The sequence below is a fragment of the Paroedura picta genome, chromosome 5 (genome assembly GCF_049243985.1).
Source record: "Paroedura picta isolate Pp20150507F chromosome 5, Ppicta_v3.0, whole genome shotgun sequence".
Taxonomy (NCBI): domain Eukaryota; kingdom Metazoa; phylum Chordata; class Lepidosauria; order Squamata; family Gekkonidae; genus Paroedura; species Paroedura picta.
In genome coordinates this window covers 35,274,286-35,295,074 of record NC_135373.1, presented here as the reverse complement: position 1 = coordinate 35,295,074, position 20,789 = coordinate 35,274,286, and the positions used below count along the sequence as shown (strand labels likewise).

Genomic DNA, 20,789 nt, shown 5'->3' with positions numbered 1-20,789 from the left:
GGTGGCCAAACTGTGACACTCCAGATGTCCATGGACTACAATTACTATGAGCCAGCATGTATGCATATAATTGTTGTCCATGGACATCTGGGGAGCCAAAGTTTGGCCACCCCTGGTCCACTAGATTGGTATCTGTTCCCTCCTCTAAAAAGCTCAGAGAGGTACATGGGCCCATATCATTTAATGTCCAGTGCCGTCCTGTGATATACACATGAACACATGCAAAACTGCCTTTAACTGAATCAGGTCGTTGGTCCATCAAGGTCAATATAGTTTACTCAGATTGGCAAAAGCTCTCCAGGGTTTCAGTCAGAGGTCTTTCAGCTCACCTATTGCCTCGTCCTTTAACTGGCTATGCAAGAGGTCCTTCTGAATACCAAGCTGGTGCTTTACCACTGAGTCATGGCCCTCAGGTAGGTGAACATGCGAGAGAAAGAGCCTGGCCCTAAGTGCCTTCCCCTAAAAGAATCGTGGCCCAGTGGGGATTGGTAACCAGGTCTCCCAGGACCTAGTATGACTCTGAACACTGTACCACACCATCATGACATTAAGTCCTTCAGTGAGAAGCCATCATGCCCCACAGCACGCTCTGATTCTGCAAGTCTACCAGACACTGGCTGAATGGTTTCCACCAACTGCTATCTTCACCTGGAGCATAGTAAAGTAATAAAGCCCCCAAATCCTACCACGTAGAATCATAGAGTTGGAAGGGGCCATACAGGCCATCTAGTCCAATCCCCTTATCAGTGCAGGATCAGCTTAAAGCACTTGTCCAGCTGCTGCTTGAAGTCTGCACAACCTTCTTAGGTAGCTGATTCCACTTGCTCAACTCCCCCCCCCCCGATATCTAGCCAATATTATTCTACACATAGTTTAAACCCATTACTGAGGGTCCTGTCCTCTGCTGCCAACAGGAACCTTTCCTTGCCCTCCTCTAAGTAACAACCTTTCAAATATGTAAAGAGAGCCAACATGTCCCCTCTCAACCTCCTCTTCTCCAGGCTCAACTTTCCCAAGTCCCTCAGCCTTTCCTCACAGGGCTTGGTCCCAAGGCTCAACCTCATCGCTCTCCTCTGCACCCTCTCAATTTTGTCCACGTCCTTTTTGAAATGAGAACTCAAGAACTGCACACAGGACTCTAGGTGTGGCCTGACCAGTGTGCTTCACAGCAGGACTATGACATTTTGCAATTTTGATGTGATGCCTCTGTTGATACAGCCCCACACTGTATTAGCCTTTTTTTATTACCACATCGCACTGTCTGCTCATATGTAGCTTAGAGTCCACAAGTCTCCCAAGATCAGATTCACACATAGAAGTGTATCTCCCATCCATTGTGCCTGCTTCTCATTTTTGCGACCCAGATGTAGAACTCTGCACTTATCCTTATTGAATTAAATCTTGTTCTAATTTGCCCATTTTCCCAGCATGTTCAGATCTCATTAAACGCTCTGTCTTCTGGGGTGTTCACCACTCCTCCCAATTGGGTGTCAACTGCAAATTTAATTAGTTCCTCCACCCCCTCATCCGAATCATTGATAAGAATTAAGTGAAGCCTCCAGAGTTGCACACATTACTCCACATGTCGTCTGGCCAATGCAGCAGACTGCAGGACTATGCCATCTTGCAATACTGATGTCCTGCATCTGTTAAAACAGCCCAAGACTGCACTGAGATTGCTGCGACCAAATTTGTGATGTGAAAGAAGCTGGAATGAACCAAACACAGCCACTTCACTTCTGACAGCAGCTACATTAAAAAACACACACACACACACACACACACACACACTGCCCCGGGTATCCTTGATATTCTTTTCAATTTCATTTCTCTGGCATGAAGAATTCACCCTTGTGAGCTCATTTTGAAAGATTCCCAGATGTGCAATAGCATCCCCAAATATCCTAAAAAAGCTATTTTCCACCAGAGCAAGAAGGGCACGCTGCTTCCTACAGCCACTGCACAAAGGAACACCACACAGGCTCACAGGCTTGAAAGGCCACAAGGCAGACATCAATGTGAACACTGTCATCAACCTGCTCTTGAGCTGGGCTGTCCACATTCAGATGACACGACAAAATTGGGCTTTGCTGCCTGGCAGCAAACCGGGATGTTGAGCAAGCTGATTTGCTAGCTGCAGTTTGTACGTGCTGCAGCTTGATGCAACAACTGAACAGCCCCACCTCCTCTTCGCAATATTTTTGTGCTAATTTTGCATTGTGGACTCTCAGGAAATGTTCTAATATTTGGTCCCAAGGGATGGTTAGGTGGCACATGATGGGTACTATACTTTTGCATCCTGACTCCCTTCTTTTCAACACTCCTTCTCTTTGGGATATAAGGACTCAGGGATCGCCATCTTGACTTGTATCTGATGAGGGGATGAATGTTTATATCACCCGCTCCAAATCTTGATGCTCTCTAAGGTGCTAACTGGACTCAAATTTAGCTCTTCTGCTGTAGACCAACATGTTTACCTTTCTGAAACTGTCCTCAAGGAGGGGGGAGGGAAGGAAGTATTTCTGTTCTTCTCAACTTACCTGTGGGGAAGATATTCCAATTCTTTTTTTTGTTTGTTTGTTTCACCTTAAGTCTTTTAAATCAGTGGTCCCCAACCTTTTGATCACCGGGGACTGGTCAACGGTTGACAATTTTACTGCGGCCCGGGGGAGGGGGGGCGTAGTCTTTTGCTGAGGGATGTCATCGCCGCCTGAGCCTCTGCTCTACTTGCTTTTCTGCTGGTGCCCCTGACTTCCCGCTGCCCACTGGGGGGCTCTGCCAGCAGCAGGTGCGTGGGGCCATACCAAAGGGGAGCCCCAGCCATGGTGGCCACTGGAGAGCACCAAAGGTGAGCCGGTGGCAGAGTGGCAGGGCAGCCCCCGAGGCACAGTGGGGAGGATGAGGACCCGCCGCTGCTCGGTACCGACTGATCCACAGACCGGTACTGGTCCCCGGACCGGGGGTTGGGGACTACTGTTTTAAATGATTAAAATTAAATTAATTTAACTCACCAAGTCCTGCATCCGCTGGGATCACCAAGTCACCCGGCTTCAGTGAGGTCACGTTACTACCAATTTGCACCACTTGTCCAACTCCTTCATTCCCCCCAACTGCAGGGAAGTCTGGCAGAACAGCGTACATCCCTGCAACATGATCAAAACAAACTTATCCCTTTCCTTCTCATCCTGCTGTCAGGGTGGCATTCGTGGTTTCCCTCGCCACCCCATTTTAACGTGCAAGGAAGGTCAGGTTGAGCAAACTTCACTGGGCCAGGGCCACTCTGTTAAATTTCAACAGCAGACAGGGGAAATAAAGGTAGTCCTGGAACCACTCTGAGTACACCTTTCAGCAATCGTTGGTTTTTAAGTGCTTTCCAGGGATGCTTCCCTGGATAATGTTCCACGTAATGTATTTCTGGTAAGGGCTTGGAGGAGGAGTGTGTCTCATGGTTTAAGTGCCACTCAGCGCTTAAGACCTATTCAGGGTGGCTGTCCCGCCCCTGAGTGCCTCCTCCTCCAACCGGCTTGCCTGCCTGTTCAGCAGCCAGCCAATTGCCTTCCGTCCCCCACCCCTGTCCACCCCCTCCTCCTTCCATTTCCCTCTGAGGCTTGGAGGCTGCAGATCCCTGCTGTGTGAGAGCTGCTCCTGCTGGTGAGTTCCCTAACGACTGCCTGTAGCCTTTCCAGGTCCCCGGGGGGGGGGGAGGCCATCCAGTGTCTTCTACTCCACCCCCTCAATCTAGCGCCCGTTGTATTCCTGAATGCAATGGGCTTGGCCCCTAGTGACTTATATAGCAAGAGAACTTCATGAGTGAAAGTCACAGAGATGGACTCTGCTGCTTCTGCATCATGTTGTTGCTCACAGATTTCACCCTACGTACATAGTACTTTTGGACAAACCTCTGAAGCAACTCTTAGAAAGTGTGTGGTTGCCAGAGAGGTAAAGGGGCTATTACAGTGGAACAGGGATGGCCAAGAAAGAATCCTTGCCTATGTATTTGTCTCTGATCTCAGCCGCCATATTGATCAGCTTGGGAAGTGTTTGACTGAGGGAATTTGGCAGCTGCATGCAGAAAGTTAGTTTATTAGCAGTCTGGGGGTCTTGTTGAGACTTAAAGGCAGATTTCAAAAAGCTCCTGGTGCCATCTTTCAAAGGGTCTTATGGAGTGGGTGTTAGAAAAAAGTCTCTTTGCCTGAGACCCTGAACTGCTGTAGACAATTGTCAGTACAGATAGTACTAAGCTCCATCACTGAGGGCCATTCCGCACTCGTTCAAAATTGCACAATGGTTGCAAATTGAAATCGCTACTAATTTGCTGTTATGCACAACGTCGTTAACAATCTGCAACACTCCTGAAACCGATCCGCAAAAAGCGCTTCGTTGTAGCGCTTCAGGGAAATCCCAAAAAGTGGATTCACCCTCCGGAAAGCTCTACACTCTTGCAACCAATCTGCAATACTAGCGGGAAAGTCCTGTGCGTTACCATTGTTGAGGTTTCTGCAAAGTCCCTCCTCTGATCTTCCGGTGAAGCGATCACCATTTTTTTTTCTCAGAGCGAGCGGAGATCAACTCACCGGCGAGCCTTCGTTTACCCAGCGAGACTTCCCCAGAGCTGTTTTAAGTCACCAAGCACCACACAGCCCCGTTTGCTGGTTTATTTTCCCTTTATTTTTCACTCTATTTTCGGCTGAAAATCGCGCCCGTGTGTGGGGGGGGTATTTTTTTTTTCACTCAGGGGGAGCGTGGCAATGATGAAACGGCAGCTCAAACACCACCTGCTAGCTAGATGGGTCTCTCTGTTGCAATGAATCAACGCAGATTCATCGCAACGTGTCTGTGTGTGTATGTTTTTTTAAAACCTTCCTTAAAGGGAAAGGGGCTTTTCGGGAGCATGATAACGGCCGCCCATTGGCTGCTCGTTTGATTGACGGCCAGGGGTGGGACAAAGCTCGGCAATAACGCTTCCTGGCTAGCGATTTTTGCCGAGACCGGAAACCTGTGGGAAACGATAGAAACACAACTGGATTCCACTACAAAGGCAGGTATGCATAACGACGAATTCCACTATTTAAAATGGTGTTTTTTCGTTCCGAAACCAATTTGCTACTTAGATCCTATTGCGGAATGGCCCCGAGGATCTGACTCAGTGCAAAACAACAGATACGTATAATTTACCTTGAATCATATTAATGTCTGATGGATTGATAGGTGCTGCCAGCATTTTTACATGGACCCCAGAAGCTCCCAGCTGAGGCAAACTGACATCTTTTAACCTAGAAGGAAAGGCACACCAAAAAGACTATTTTTGAAGGTTCTTCTTCCGTCAATACCCCCCTACAAAATCACTTCTAAATTTTTTCATTCCAGTTCATTTGCTCCTTTAGAGATGTATCACATGAACATATATGAAGCTGACTTACACTGAATCAGATAATTGGTCCATTAAGGTCAGTATGATCTACTCTAGACTGGAAGTGGCTCTCCAGGGTCTTATAAGTCGTATCTATCAGGTACTGCCTGGCCGTTTAAACTGGAGATGCTGGGAATGGAACCCTGGACTTTCTGCATACTAGGCAGATGCTAAATCACTGAGTCACAGACCCCTCCTCAGTGTAGCATCCATGTGCTCCAACCTCTCATGTGGACGAAACTCAATATTTTTGCTTCCTTCTCCCTTTTATACCCATGGCAACCTGGCCACATCTGCAGGACCATCAGCCACACCGTTCTGGGCTTTAACCTCCCATTTGAGAAATCACATTCATATATGACTAGGTGGAGATTCAAGATGCACAAAGAGTTGTTTATTCCGTAAAGCCATTTTGCTGCCCTTCACCTTTTATAGTGGAAAGTCTGAATTTCTTTTCTCTCCATATTTTTTTATTTTGGAAAACAAAATATTAGTATAGAAAAGATACGGAAAGGAAAAGAGGGATTATATAACATAATTGTGTATATCTAGGATAATTATATATATCACAGACTGCGTAAAACAAAAAAGCATTCTCCCTAATATTCCCTTAATTATAGTTTTAAGACACTGTCTATAAAATGCAATGGACCTTACTTCTGTTGAGGTACATTTATAATAACATTTTACGTTTCAAATTTCATATTGAAATCTGTTTTGCAATTACATTATTATTTCCATCCTTACTACTTATTCAGTATTACTTGTATATACTTGTCCATTTTATACAAGTTTTCACTTAATTCTGTAAGTTCTTGACTTCTTTTTCCCATTGAAGCAGAGATATCTGTTCTCTAAAATTCTGCACCTTTGTAATCATACTTTTCCCACTTCTATTTCTAGCTGGAATAATAACCTATATATCCATCCATGTTTTATAATCAGCTGTCCAAACTCAGCTTAAAACTCCACCAGCCATATTGATGATATTCTTCAATCTTAAAGCTGATTGATATAGCAAGCATTGAATGTTTATTCCTTCATCTAATATCATGTCAAGGCTTGGTTTTCCCCTGAATATTTATCACATTCCCATACATTAAGAAATCATTTCTATTTCTTGCATTCTCATAATGATAGGCTTCTACTGGGGACGTGAGTGGAGAATTTGGAGGCTTCAATGCATTCTGCTGCGTAAACCATATTCTCAAAAGTCCATCGTTGATTGTATGACTTTTCTTGTGTTTTCTCATTCCATAAATAATTGTGCAGACCTTCAACTTGGTCTCCTGATTCAAGTGTTGCTATTCTGTGTCTTAGTATTTTTGCCTTTACTGCATTCAACGGAAATAGGTTTGTATGACTATGGTACATTTGTGTCCTTGTGGTTCTAATCAAGTAGAAGACCTTATTCATTAGTTACTATATTGTCCTTTATATGACTTTATTTGGTCAAAAATTGTCCTGATGTTAGCTGAGGTTTCTGGCAGAGATGAGGATCTTGGCAGACATTTTTTCCATCTGTCTTTGACTGTTGCCATTTTATGTTCTCTTCTGTAATTATTAGGAAAAGGTTTGTCTCCAGTGTTACCGATGACATCCATTAACTGTCTGTAGTTAATTTTAAATCCTACTTTTATTTAAAATGTTTTATTTTATAAGTTAATATCTTGTATGCGATACATGCTGCTGCACATTTTGTTTGTTCTTATGGCATATGGCCTCAACATTAAACCTACTGCACATAAAAATACAAACTCCACAATACCATAACATTATGAGATGCTATAACAGGACAACAGTATGCATATAAATACAGTAAGAGCATATTCAAGACCTCAATCAGAGTAATACAAATTAAAAAGAGACAAGCTCATAGATTTAAAAGAGGCAGGTTAAGACTTTCCCGTGCCAAAAGAGATTTGGTGGAAAAGCCAGAGGTGTGTGATTTAAGGAAACATGAGTTCAATTCCACATTCTGTCTGGGAGCTTTCATGCGGAGCTCTCCAGGGATTGGTTCTGTCTCCTATGTTCTTTAACATTTCTATGAAACCACTGGGAAAGTCATCAGGAGTTTTGGCGTGGGATCTTATCAGTACACTGATGACAGCCAACTCTATCTCTCCATCTCTTTTAAATGTTTTTATGTATTTTAGATTATTTCATCATGTTCTTTTTATGCTGTACCACTGTAACCCACCTTGAGGCCTTTGGGTGAAGGTATGGGATATAAATTCATAATTAAAAAAACAATGAATCTCAATGACCAAACCTAGGCCATACACACAAACAGACACACACACCCTCCCTCCCTTGTGAGGATCAAGAGGGACAACAGTAAAGTTCCTTGGAGCAAGGATGGGATAAAAACCACAAATCATTCAAAATAGATGGGCTTCCTGAATCACTCGGAGGAAGGCATTCAAGAGAGAAGGAACCACCCCATAGAAGGTTCCATTCCTGGTGGGTGTTCAAACAGTACATGTACATCTCAGACAACCAGAAAGCAGGGTGTTTACCTTGAACCTTGCTGGAAAGATTGCATAAACCAGGAAGAGACAGAGACAGGGTGGCACAATAGCTGGAGTGTTGAATTTGGCATAAGGGTTGTGGTGTATGTGTAATGCTGTCAAATTACTTCTGACTTAGGGCGACTCAATGAATTAACGTTCTCCTAGACCATGATTTGGTAAATATGGTCAAGTCACGGCTGCCTTATGGTAACACCATAGGCACAACACAGAGAAGTAACTTGCCACTGTGTACTTCTTTGTAGCAAACATGGATTTCCTCGACAGCCTCCCATTCAAGTACTAACTAGTGTCAACCCTGCTTCAACTCTGAGATCAGGCTATCCTGGGGCATCCAGGCCAGGGCACACCTATTTATGCCAATATATATTTGACAAAAGAAGAAGAGGCTTTCGAGAGCCCTGAGTATGACTCTAAGGACAGTGGTGGTGGAAAGTGTGGACAAGTTGCAGCTGACGTATTGTGACCTTCTAGGGCAGGGATAGTCACTGCGGCCCTCCAGATGTCCATGGACTACAATTCCCAGGAGCCCCTGCCAGCGAATGCTGGCAGGGGCTCCTGGGAATTGTAGTCCATGGGCATCTGGAGGGCCGCACTTTGACTGCCCCTGTTCTAGGGTGTTCAAGGCCAGGGATGAGCTGTGATGGCTTGCCACTGACTGCCTCTGCACTGCAGTTCTAAGATTCGTGGTGGTCTCCCACCCAAGTACTAACCAGGGTTGACCCTGCTCAGCTCCTGAGATCTAATGAGACCAGGGCAAAGAGACTGGTTGCATTTTAGAACATTCTTAGCCCACTTCTCTGGAGATTAAAAACAATGGGCTTGCAACAAAACAAAGATAAAAAAAGAATGAAACAAAATTATTAAGAAGAGAAACAGAAGATGCCCTTCTGAGTTTTTGGATCTCATCCTAAGCGCCACTCGAACAAAGTGGAAACAGTGGAACAAACAGTGCCAAGAAAGGCACCTGCCGAACTCATGAGCCTTTAATTCCACCACAGTGCAGCACTTCAGTTCAATTTTGCCAGATAAGGGCAGAGCATGCAATTCCAAGTGGTAAAATAACCATTAGGTGCAGGGATTGGGATTGGCTTGTTTTGTTCTCCTCCTCCCCCTTTATCATCTCTTAGACCCATGCCAAAGATCTTGCATCAGCATTATCTATCACGGAGGAGATATTAGCATTGCTAGAGTTGTTTAATTTCTTCATAACGAGGAACACCGCCCATAGCTGGAGCTGTTTGTATTATACTGGCTTCAGAAGGAGAGGTGTTTCCATGCAACCGTGCCAGCCCCGGCACGATCGCAGCTCCATTCAAAAGCTTTAGGGTCCTGATGGTTTCAAACCAACTGATCACAGACATGATGGCCAAATGACAGACACAATTTATTTTGGGGGGAGGTTGAAGTGAATTTGTACATAAAACCCGGGCACATATACCTTCACCCTCACCTGCTAGTCCCAAATAGCATCTGTGCATTATTTGGACTGGATATGTTTGGAGATGAGCTTGGAATAATAGCTCATCTGCTGGTGCTCAATTGGAGCAGAATTACATCATCCAGGTGGTTTAGGTGGCTATACTCTGTTCTTAACCTCACACAAAGACATCACAGCACTCCATATTTACCTGCAGGCTAAGGTAAAGGTATCCCCTGTGCAAGCACTGAGTCATGTCTGAGGTCCCCTGTGCAAGCACCGAGTCATGTCTGGGGTGACGCCCTCTAGCGTTTTCTTGGCAGACTCAATACAGGGTGGTTGGCCATTTCCCTCTCCCCAGTCATTGCAGGCTAGTAGACCACAAAAGCTCTGGACTGGACTGGACTGGACTGTCCCTCTGCTGGCGTACAGTCAATGGAAACAAATCTACACCACCTCTGTCCGGATGCTACACTTCCCTAACACATTCTTACCCAGCCCTTCTGTCTCAAAGCTCAGGGTGTGGTGCATCGTCCGCCAAAACAATTTTGTCCAACAGTTCAAGCTGAGAGGCTCAGTCCTAAGGCCCTCCAGGGAGCTCCATGGCAGTGTGGGGATTTGAACCCAGGTGTACCAGACCCTACTGCAGGGTTTTCCAACCATGGGACTACAGTACCACATGGCGCTGCGGTGTGGGGGTTTTCAAAATGGCAGCTGGGGAGAGCCCTCCCACCCTGTGTCTGTCACTCCTGGATCTGAGTGAAGAAGAAATGAAAAGTTTTTAAGTTAAAAGAAATTCTGCCCTTACTTGGCATGACTGATCTGCCTCCTCCCAAAGTGGCCAATGATGGGCCTGGAATGGGTGGGAAGGGGAGGGGGCCCTGGCCATTTAACCCTTTGCTGGCTGAGGCTCTGCTCATTTCCGGGGAGTGGGGCAGGGAGACATGGCCAGCCGACGGCATTTCCAGGTGGCTCAAAAATGTAAAACTATTTCAGTGGTACCTCCATGGTCATGATAGCCGTCTTTAAGTATTTGAAAGGTTGGAGGAGGGCAGGATGCTGTTTCTGTTGGCTGCAGAGGAGAGGACACGCAGTAATGGGTTTAAACTACAAGTACAATGATATAGGCTAGATATCAGGAAAAGATTTTCACCGTCAGAGTTGTTCAACAGTGGAATAGGCTGCCTAAGGAGGTGGTGAACTCCCCCTCACTGGCAGTCTTCAAGCAAAGGTTGGATACACACTTTTCTTGGATGCTTTAGGATGCTTAGGGCTGATCCTGCGTTGAGCAGGGGGTTGGACTAGATGGCCTGTATGGCCCCTTCCAACTCTATGATTCTAAAAGGCTGAAATAGTCTGGCACCCTAAACATGAAACCATTTTATTTATTGTATTTATATACTGCCCTCCCTTGAGGCTCAGGGCTGTTTACATAAAACGTAAAACACGGTACATGGAACTCAGCTTTTCACAATAACGATAACATTAACCTATAAAAGAGGTAACAGAGTACAAGAATGCAAACAGGTCCAGAGCAGAACACATGGGTGGATTTCTGGGAGGGAGAGAACAGGGGCCCTGTAGATGCTGCTGGTTACCTGGTCTCAACCCAAAGCCTGATGGAAGAGCTCCCTTTCTGGCCACATCTTATCAACCTCTCCCCTTTTAATACTGCACAGGTGTGATACTTTACAAGAAAACAGGTCCTTGGCCAAACAAGGCAACAATCAAATACCAACACAAGGGAACAGAAGGAAATTTGGACAGGTGGGAAGGGAATACCCCTGTTGAACGTGTTTAAGGCTTGTTTCCTTAGGCAAGACATGGAAAAAAGCTGGGTTTTGAGGAAGCATTTGAAGGAGGATTTTTTTTTTAAATAGACTATTCCCGTTCTGTCTCTTGAGAGTCTTGCTTGGGTTGGCTCAAAACAACTCCTATATTTAGCGGAGCAGACACCATGGGGGTTTTTTTGTTCACCGTAGCAATTTTGCAATATTACTTCTTCAGCTGAGGCATTCCCCGAAGATTCACAACGCATTAGAAGTCAGTGGTCTGGCAGAGCTGTGAGCACGTTCACAGCCTACAAATTCCAAGTCCTGCTGGCATGGATGTGTTCACAAACACAGTGGCAATACGGCGCCCGCTTAAAGCCAAGGGAGGTGCCTCCTATCCATTCTGTGTCCTTTACAGCAGGGGTAGTCAACCTGTGGTCCGACAGATGGACATCTGGAGGACCACAGGTTGACTACCCCTGCTTTACAGGAACTGCAACGAAGAATAAGATCCAAGCTACACCAACTCCTCCACCTGCCTAAAGAGTATCTGCTGTTCGTATAATTCTTCACTTCCATCTCACAGTGCCGGCGTTGACTGCTCTTTCTCCTTTATTTTCTTTTTTATTTGTTTACTTATTTACTATTTATTTACTTAGAAGATTTAGACATGCAGGCTCCGCCTGGGAGAGGAACGGAACCATGCACACAGTTTAAAAGCATCATACTAAACTTCAGTGCGGAAGCTGCACATGTGGCCCTGCCTCCTTTCTAACCAAAACAACCATAGCCTTTTTATTCATAGAATCATAGAGTTGGAAGGGGCCATACAGGCCATCTAGTCCAACCCCCTGCTCAACACAGGATCAGCCCAAAGCATCCTAAAGCAGGCAGATATTATTGGCAGATACAAGGAAGATAGCAATAAGTTGGGAGTTGTACTGGTGCCATCCTATGTAATTAGGACAGGACTATGGCTTCTGCACCCCTGACGCTTCCATCCTCAATAAAAGTGACCTGCCCAGCCACCGGTTTTACTCAGAATAAGGCAAGCAGCTAATTACAACAGGAGGAGTCATCCAGGGCCTATTCTGCACACAATAGATAATGCACTTTCAACACACTGAAAGTGCATTATCCTATGTTTGCAGAATGGGCCCTGGTTACTAATGGAGGATCAGGCAACATAAAAAAACCCAGAATGGAAGAAAACTCAACCCAAGCCCCTCTTCTCAAAACTTCAGGGACCAGATTTGTATACTTAATTTACAACTCCCTTAAATATTGATACTAGAAACACTGACGGACCATTAATTAAAGTATTGCTGGCCAAGTATAGGACCTAATCACCCAAATTTGCTTGAATTTTATTACATCCTTCAGCTGAATAATGACGCAAATCACCTCAGGCAGATTTTTTTCTTGTGGAAAGATTTTTAATTTTTGAAAAGAAATATAGCATTTAACAAAACTTGCATTTTAGTATTGGTTGTTACATTCTCCCTTTGCATCCATTCTTATTGACATTTGATAACAATTTCTTGGATTATGATGTGAAATTAGGATATTCTGCCTTTTCATACATCAGGCATCCAGATTTAAAAATACTTGACTAACAGTTTCAACAGCATCAAATTCCACACATAAAACCCCCACAGATACACTTTTATTTAAATTAATTATTTTTTAAAAATATTTAAATACTGCCCTTCCCTTGAGGCTGAGGGCGGTTCACAGAGAACATGGCAATCATAGAACAGGTACGACATGGTTCAATAACAACATTGGATCACGATTCGGATAGCTGTGATTCGGCCATCCAAATCTATGCCATGTGCCTCTTTGAACTGTATTCAGCCGGTCTGCGTCAGAAGCAGCCGTGATTCGGACATTTTTTGGCCGAAGCGGGCTGAAGCGCACATGCCTAGAACTGTGCAGAATGAACTTATTTATGTGTATACTGAACGCACCTACAACGTATTTTCAAGGGTAGGCACTGTTTAAACATTACTTTTGCCTAATTAAACGACTGAAATAAAGAATATTTGTAAACTGCTAATCTGTTAACTCCATATCCAAACCAGCCACTAGTCCAGGTGTCCATGGACTACAATTCCCAGAAGCCCCTGCCAGCGTTTGCTGGCAGGGGCTTCTGGGAATTGTAGTCCATGGACATCTGGAGGGCCGCAGTTTGACTACCCCTGCACTAGTCCCTAATACAGTGATTGCATTAGGACCATTAACTCCACATCATATACTTGCTTTTGTTTACTGTAAAAATTATAGATTTTTTTTAGCTTATTTCTTCCCTACTTCTCAAATGTGTATCCCTACATGTGTATCCATACTATAAGGCAGCAGTTTATGGCCATCTGTTTTTTAGTTTGGGTTGCCTGCCCATTTTGAAAAAGGAATACAAGTACCAATTAAACCCAAACCTAGTGTGATCAGCTTCAAAAGACCAACAAAACGAGAGATTTGTGTTATAATCCCAAACCATCACAACCTGAAATTCATGAAGCGGATACTTTATGAATTCCAGCAAGTTGTCTGTGTGCAGAGCCTTGTCACTGCGGCTTATTTATGGTGATCCTAGCCAAGGGTTTTGAAGGCAAGGGAGACACAGAGGTAGATTGCCATTGTCTTCCGCCTGCACAGCCTTCCCTGGTGGGCTCCTTTCCAGCTACCAGCCCTGTTCAGCTTCTAAGATCTGACAAGATCAAGCTATGCCTCTCATTGAAAGCAAGAAAACACGAAGCTGTGAGAATCAGCTTGGCGTGGTGGTTAAGAGTGACAGCCTCTAATCTGGAAAACTGGGAAATCGCCAGCTGGGTGACCTTGGGCCAGTCACAGTTCTCTCAGCTTCACCTACCTCGCAGGGTGCCTGTTGTAGGGAGATGAAGAGTTGGCAATTGTAAGTTGCCTTTGGGTAGTAAGAAGCGGGGTACAAAAAACCCAGCTCTTCTTCCTCCAATTCATACCATGGATCTATCAAGGTCAGTACTGTCGAATTGGACTTGCAGTTGCTCTCCAGAGTTATCGGTTCTTTTCCATCAGACGCTCCCCGATCCCTGTTGGGACTTGAACCCAGGAGCCTCTGAATGCAAAGCAGATGCTCTCCCACTGAGCTGTGGCCCGTCTCTTTTAACACTCTGAACGATCTACACCTAGATCTGATGCAGACAATACCTGAAATGCAACCCTCGTTTGGAGTAAAGAATGAGAGCCTGCATTCAGGATTCGTGCTGAAATGGAGACTTAGAATTGCAGATGTATTCATTCAGTACTGCCTCCCTCCCTCCCACCAGGCCTACTTTTGTCTTTTGAAGAGCAGGAATATATATTGTACGGTACCTAGCAGTTCAAAATCGTATTTCTTTATGTGTGCCCAAAGGATTGAAAATCCAATTGCTGAGTCGACACTGACTTTTAAAATCCTCCCTGAAAAAGTTCCACAGAAGACTTGATTATTCCCTGCCTTCCTTCAAAGTGAGAAAAGTCACACACACACACACACACACAGTGTGCTATCACTGATGAGGGAGCCTTAGTGTCAGTCTCCTTAACACAAATGTTACCTGCCTGGGTCGCTGGAAGATTCCAGTAGTCAGCTAAATCTTTCACACGGCGCCAAAAGACAAAATAAAACCTAAACTTGCAGTAATCACCAAGCATATGTAGGCTGAGCTGTTCGAGCTCCCTGTGGCAAATCAAAAAAGTGTCAGCTTCTCAGAGGTAAGCGGCAGAAGACTGGCATCCGCATGCCAGTTTCCAAAAGCATGTGAGCCCTCCAGAGGCATCAGCTCTGCATTTTGACATCTTTTCGACAAGAACTCAAGGAGAACACACAAAAATCAAGTTCTCTGCAGAGCTACAGGAAGCCATTTCACCATTTACAACATCCTACAGAGATAATCATTAAAGTTGATGGCCAGTAACAGAGAACAGTTTCTCCCAGTTGCCTGGCATTTGAGGCCTTTAGCTTGCTATTAAGAAAACAATGCAAAATGAGGAAAACTGCAACAACCAAATTGGGATGAGTGAATTTTCACACGTTCTTCTGCATCACATGCATCAGAGAATTTGGGAGTACCACCGCATTCTTTTATTTGCATGGGGTAACAGAGCGAAATCCACCCGAAAAACAACAGCCACTACCATCCTGGCTACTGCTCCCAAAATGACACTGTATACTTGTCAAATGGGGCACAACTAATGCTTAGAATACTTTTGTCGGCTTCTTTTACATTTCCTATTTTGCGGCTGATAAGGGTTGATGATACAAGAGCCAATAAAACGTCTTCCAATCGGTTTTATTTTCTGGCTGAATTTCTCCCACAGATTGTCTGTGTGGGTGCTTTGTTGTTATTTTGGTGCTGCCTTGGCTTGAGAATGAGATAGAGAAAAGGTGCGTGCATATGTGTATGCTTGCACATCTCAAGCGATCCCTCCCACAAGATTTACAATTTAATCTACAATAAAGCTAACTGATTCTTGTATAAAATACTGCTGCTCTGTTTCAGATCCTACTTCACAAAGTCAAGCAAACATGCACAAAGCTTTCTGGCCAGCTTGTGGAACCTTTGTCCATCATCTTCATGACTTCTCGGAAGACTAGAGATGTGCCAGAAGACTGAGGGAGAGCGAATGTTATCCCAGTCTTCAAAAAAGGGAGGAGAGATGACCCAGGAAAGGACAGGTCACAGGCAAGATAATGGAGCAAATATTAAAGGGGACTATCTGCAAACATCTGAAGGACAATTTAGTGTCTGGGAAAGTCAGCACGGATACGTCTCCAACAGGTCCTACCAAACCAACCTGGTTTCCTTCTTTAACTGAGTGACAGGCTTACTAGATTGTGGAAACTCAGTGGTTGTTGTTTACCAGCATTTCAGCAAGGCTTTTGACAAAGTTCTCCATGATGTTCTGATGGGTAAACTGGAGGACCGCCTGACTGGATTTTTTGATAGTTCGGTGGATACGGAACTGGTTAGAAAACTGCACCCAAAGAGTGGTGTTTCATCAGATTGGAGGGAGGAGAGCAGTGGGGTGCCACAGGGCGCAGTACTGAGTCCAGTATTTTCAACATTTTATCAATTATTTGGATGGGGGGGTGGAGGGACTACTCATAAAATTTGCAGATGACACCTGGGTCATAAAAAATGAGAAGCAGGCATACTGGATGGGAGATCCACTTCCATGTGTAAGTAAGTGAGATCTTAGGTTACTTGTGGACTGTAAACTAAATATGAGCAGCCAGTGTGATGCGGCAATTAAAAAGGCAAATACCGTCTTGGGCTGTATAAACAGAGGCATCACATAAAAATCACAAGATGTCATAGTCCCACGGTATATCACATTGGTCAGACCGCAATTCTGGAGGCTTAACTTCTAAAAGGAAATGGACAAAATCGAGGGGGTGCAGAAGAGAACAACGAGTCCTGGGGACATGATTACTTTCTATGCAATTGAAAGGTTGTCACATGGAGGTCAGGGAACAGATCCTGTTGACAGCAGAGGATAGGACACACAGTAATGGGTTTAAACTATCTGTAGAATAGTACCAGCTAGATATTAGGGGGGAACTTCACTGTCAGAGTAGTTCAGCAGTAGAATTGACTGCCTAATGAGATGGTGAGCTTCCCCTCACTGGTGGTTTTCAAGCAGCAGCTGGACAGATACTTACCCTGGATGCTTTAGGCTGATCTTGCATTGAGCAGGGGGTTGGACTAACTGGCCTGAATGACCCTTCTATGCCAAATAATTTTATATAATTCAGGCTGCAATCCTAAATAAACTAACAAGGGAGTACATCTAGCTGAATACATTGGGATTTACTCCTGAATATACATGCTTGGCCTGACGTGGGCTGACTCAGGGCTTCCTCTATCCCCCCCCCCCCATTAAAACAGAAAATGCTCTGCACTCAATTGTTAGAGTTATTTCACAAAGAGTAGAGATCTGCACATTTACTCATGGCGGTTTTTGAAATATTGAGACTTATATCCACTCCAGGATATTGCGGGGGAAAGGGAGGGTTACTACAAATTAATCATGCTTGTTGCAGACAGAAAACTTAAAGTCTCCAAAATCAAAATGCAAATCAAATTCAGTGTAGATGGGAGGAATTCATTTGAACTCAAACTGGATAAAAAGCTCAGTGCAAACTACACCCTGGATAGCACAGGGTAGCCGAATCTTATCAGATCTAAGCAAGAGTTGGTTTGGATGTACAGTTTTCCTCATGTCACATACTTGGATGAGAAACCAGCAGGGAAGTCCAGGTTTGTTTGTCAGACACAAGCAACGGGAAACTACCTTCATTCTTCTCTTGCCTTGAAAACCCCACAGGGTCATCCTCAGTCAGCTGAGACTTTATGGCACTTTCTACACCACCAGACACGTTTAGAACTGCACCCTGTCAAAAGCTCACTTCTCGTACCTCATTATTAAGTGAGGCAATCAAGGATTCTCTATGTATATTTTATTCTGTAGAGCCAACAGAGCTATTTTGACCATTCAATACATTATGTGAAGATAAAACAAGACTGCAGCAGCCCCACTGTTTCAGGCCCTCTTACAGGTTTCCTCGGGATCTTGATAAGGCCCAACAGTGCCCCAGGAGAGAAAGTTGGCACAGCAATGCCAAGTTTCAACACCAAGTAATCAAACAAGACCTTTATTTCAGATCTCAGGCCTCACCCACCCCATGAGGCACTGCTTTCATCAAGCCATTAGAGCTCTGAAAACTCTGCAAATAAAAAATATATACACATAATCCAGTGTACACAAGTCAAATCCAATTCAGAGAAAAAAAGATGAAGAGTTGGTTTTTACACCTTGCTTTTCACTGCACAGTCTCAATGTGGCTCACAACTGCCATACCTTCCTCTCTCCACAAAATACACCCTGTGATGTAGGTGAGCCCGAGAGCTCTGAGAGAAACTGCTCTGCGAGAGCAGCTTCTGACAGGACTGTGAATAGCCCAGCTGGCTGCATGTGGAGGTGCAGGTTGCCAGATTAGAAGCCGCCACTTTTAACCACTGCACCAAGGTGGCTCTCAAAACAAAACAATATTCTCAAATTATGTTGACGCTAACCGAAATTAACAGACATGTTTGTGAAGATTGCTCTTTTCTCTTGTTTTGTAAGACTAATAGAAGGCTGCTTTGCCACTGTCCAAATGGCACATGGGAATGGTAGTTATGCCTTTTTGTTAGACATGAGGACTTTCCCCCTCCTCTACTCTTTTATGGAGAAGTTGCAGAAAGTTGTACATACAACTAACTTTGGGGGGGGGGGGAGGTTGGCCAGAAAAGGATATCCCACTAAGAAAGCCGTTATTTATACAAATGCATCTATCCCACAGAGCAGCATGTTAAAGGAGTGTTATTATCAGCCAGGGCACTTACTACTAGAACACCAAAGCTCCTAGCCTCCTCCTCTGCCCTTTAGCATGGAAGGAGATATGAGAAAAAGAATTCACATGCAGAAACACAGCCAGCAACACCCTAACCTGAGGTACAGCGGGTGCCAGAGCTCAGAGATTCCCATAAGGTCCCCTGTCACTGATAGGGTAGTACACGTGGGCTGTGCAGAGGAGCAACATCACTCCTGGAAACCTCAGCAGCAATGCTACGTGGTACATGCACCAGCCAGTGCTGTTAGGAAGCAGGCATAAATGTGATGGGGATGGGTGTGAGCACATGTGCAAGCACTAATTGCACAGGAACCCCCAAAACCTGGAATCAGCATTATGTGGGAAAGTCTGCCATTTTTCTATGCTACCTTCAGACTCAGCCCTCTGCTAGAACAGGGAAAGTGCTGAACTGAATTGGACCACACACCCATTCATTTTTTATTTGAATTTATAGACTACCCTCTGTGCAAGGGCAGGGAACAACAGTACAATTAAAACTGCAGTTAAACATTAAAAAAAACATCTAGTCCAGCATCCTGTTCCTTGCACCAACCAGACAGATACCAAAACATGAAGGCAAAGAAACCAAACATCCTACCTCCACACACACACGGTGAGCTATGACTCCCCACCCCTGAGCTCTTGCACTGTGCACACCTGCCAGCCATTATATTGTTCCATTCCTTTGCATCCGAGGAAGCGTGCGTGCACACAGAAGCTCATCCCTTGATTAAAACTTTGTTGGGTCTTAAAGGTGCTATTTGTCCTGCCGCTTCAGACCAACACGGCTATGAACCTGCCAGCCAGGCATCCAACAGGTGCCGCATCCCCGCGCTTGACTGAATAACTCAACAAAACAAAATCAGAGTCCAGTGGCACCTTTAAGACCAACAATGATTTATTCAAGGCGTGAGCTTTCGAGTGCAAGTCTGAGGAAAGAGTGCTTGTATTCGAAAGCTCACGCCCTGAATAAGTCTTTGTCGGTCTTACAGGTGCCACTGGACTCTGATTTTGTTTCGTTGTGCTGCTTCAGAGCAACACGGCTACCCACTTGAATCTGACTGACTCACTGACTGACTTCCCTCCAGCCCAAGCAACCAATACAAAAAAACGGCGTCCCTGCTCCCTTACTGGAGGACCCGATCCGGCTCCCCGTGCTTCTCGTAGACCAGCCCGCGAGGGCGCCCTGGACTCGGACCCGACATCGCCCGGCGAAGAGCACCAACCAGGAAGCGCATCGCTACCATGCAGCCGCGCGCGAATATAATGTCGTCCCCACCCTCTCTGGGCCACGGCTGAGGACGTCACCAGCCCGAAGCTCCGCCCCTCTCAGTTCGACGCGGGCGGGGGGAGATGGCAGAATGATGAGGGATGGGCTGAAGCGCGTGCGGGTGTGAAGAGGCGTATTGCGCAGGCGTGTCGGGCCGCGTTCCAAAGTTTCTTCCAGGATAAACGCAGCTGACCGCTCTTTGCTGGAATTAAATAAGTTAATCTTTAAGGGGTTGAACAAAGTCGGAGTCCAGGGACGCTTTGAAGAGCCACGAAAGTTTTTCCCGAGGTGTGAGCTTTCGTGTGCTGGCACTCTTCCTCACATCCGCCTATCATGTCACTGCCTGATCTTAAAAATAAAAGACGCACCCATATCCTACAGCCTCTTAAAAGATGAGATTCAGAGGGATAGCCTTGTGGATCTAAAGCAGTGGAACAGAGTACACACCTTGATGACCTGCAAACTTTTATTCCGTCGCAGGCACACCTCTCACACCTTGAATAAAACGTTGTGGGTCTTAAAGGTTCAGACCAACCTGGCTACGATAGGTGGATCTATGATAGGTGGATATCCCTCTGTCTCAAACATGAAGTACTGAGAACCAACCTGGATATGCGAGTTGCCTAAAAAGCTACGAAAGGATTGTGACATCAGCAAGCTTCACTTTACTAGAGTGCCGCTTGCTACAGAGGGGGGAAATGCATTCAGTATTCTATGAGATTAAACCTGTCAAAGGTGATTTTCTGGTATTACAAAATATGAAGACATTCCATTGTACACACAAAGCTAGTGATATCCAGTGCCTCATCTTTTTGTACAATGTTGATATTTGTGTTCTTTTCCTTAATCTGTTTCTATGTAATGATGATATCCTTTTTCATATTCATTGTTACGTCATTGACGTTCTTTGGGTTTGGTTTTCCACAGATTCACTGTTGCAATATTAATGTTACTGCTAAATTTTCA

General features: G+C 44.9%; 1 protein-coding gene across 1 annotated transcript in view; it reads right to left on the bottom strand.

Annotated features, from left to right (window-relative positions):
* Positions 1–19,847, bottom strand: part of MECR (mitochondrial trans-2-enoyl-CoA reductase) — a 33,833-nt gene extending 13,986 nt beyond the window's left edge. The window contains exons 1-3 of the mRNA XM_077337174.1: positions 19,685–19,847; positions 5,176–5,273; positions 3,012–3,143 (exon numbers count right to left, since the gene is read on the bottom strand). Of these exons, the coding sequence (XP_077193289.1) occupies positions 3,012–3,143; positions 5,176–5,273; positions 19,685–19,800 (346 nt within the window). The 5' untranslated portion in view covers positions 19,801–19,847. The remainder of the gene's footprint in view (positions 1–3,011; positions 3,144–5,175; positions 5,274–19,684) is intronic.
* Between the last annotated feature and the right edge of the window lie 942 nt (positions 19,848–20,789).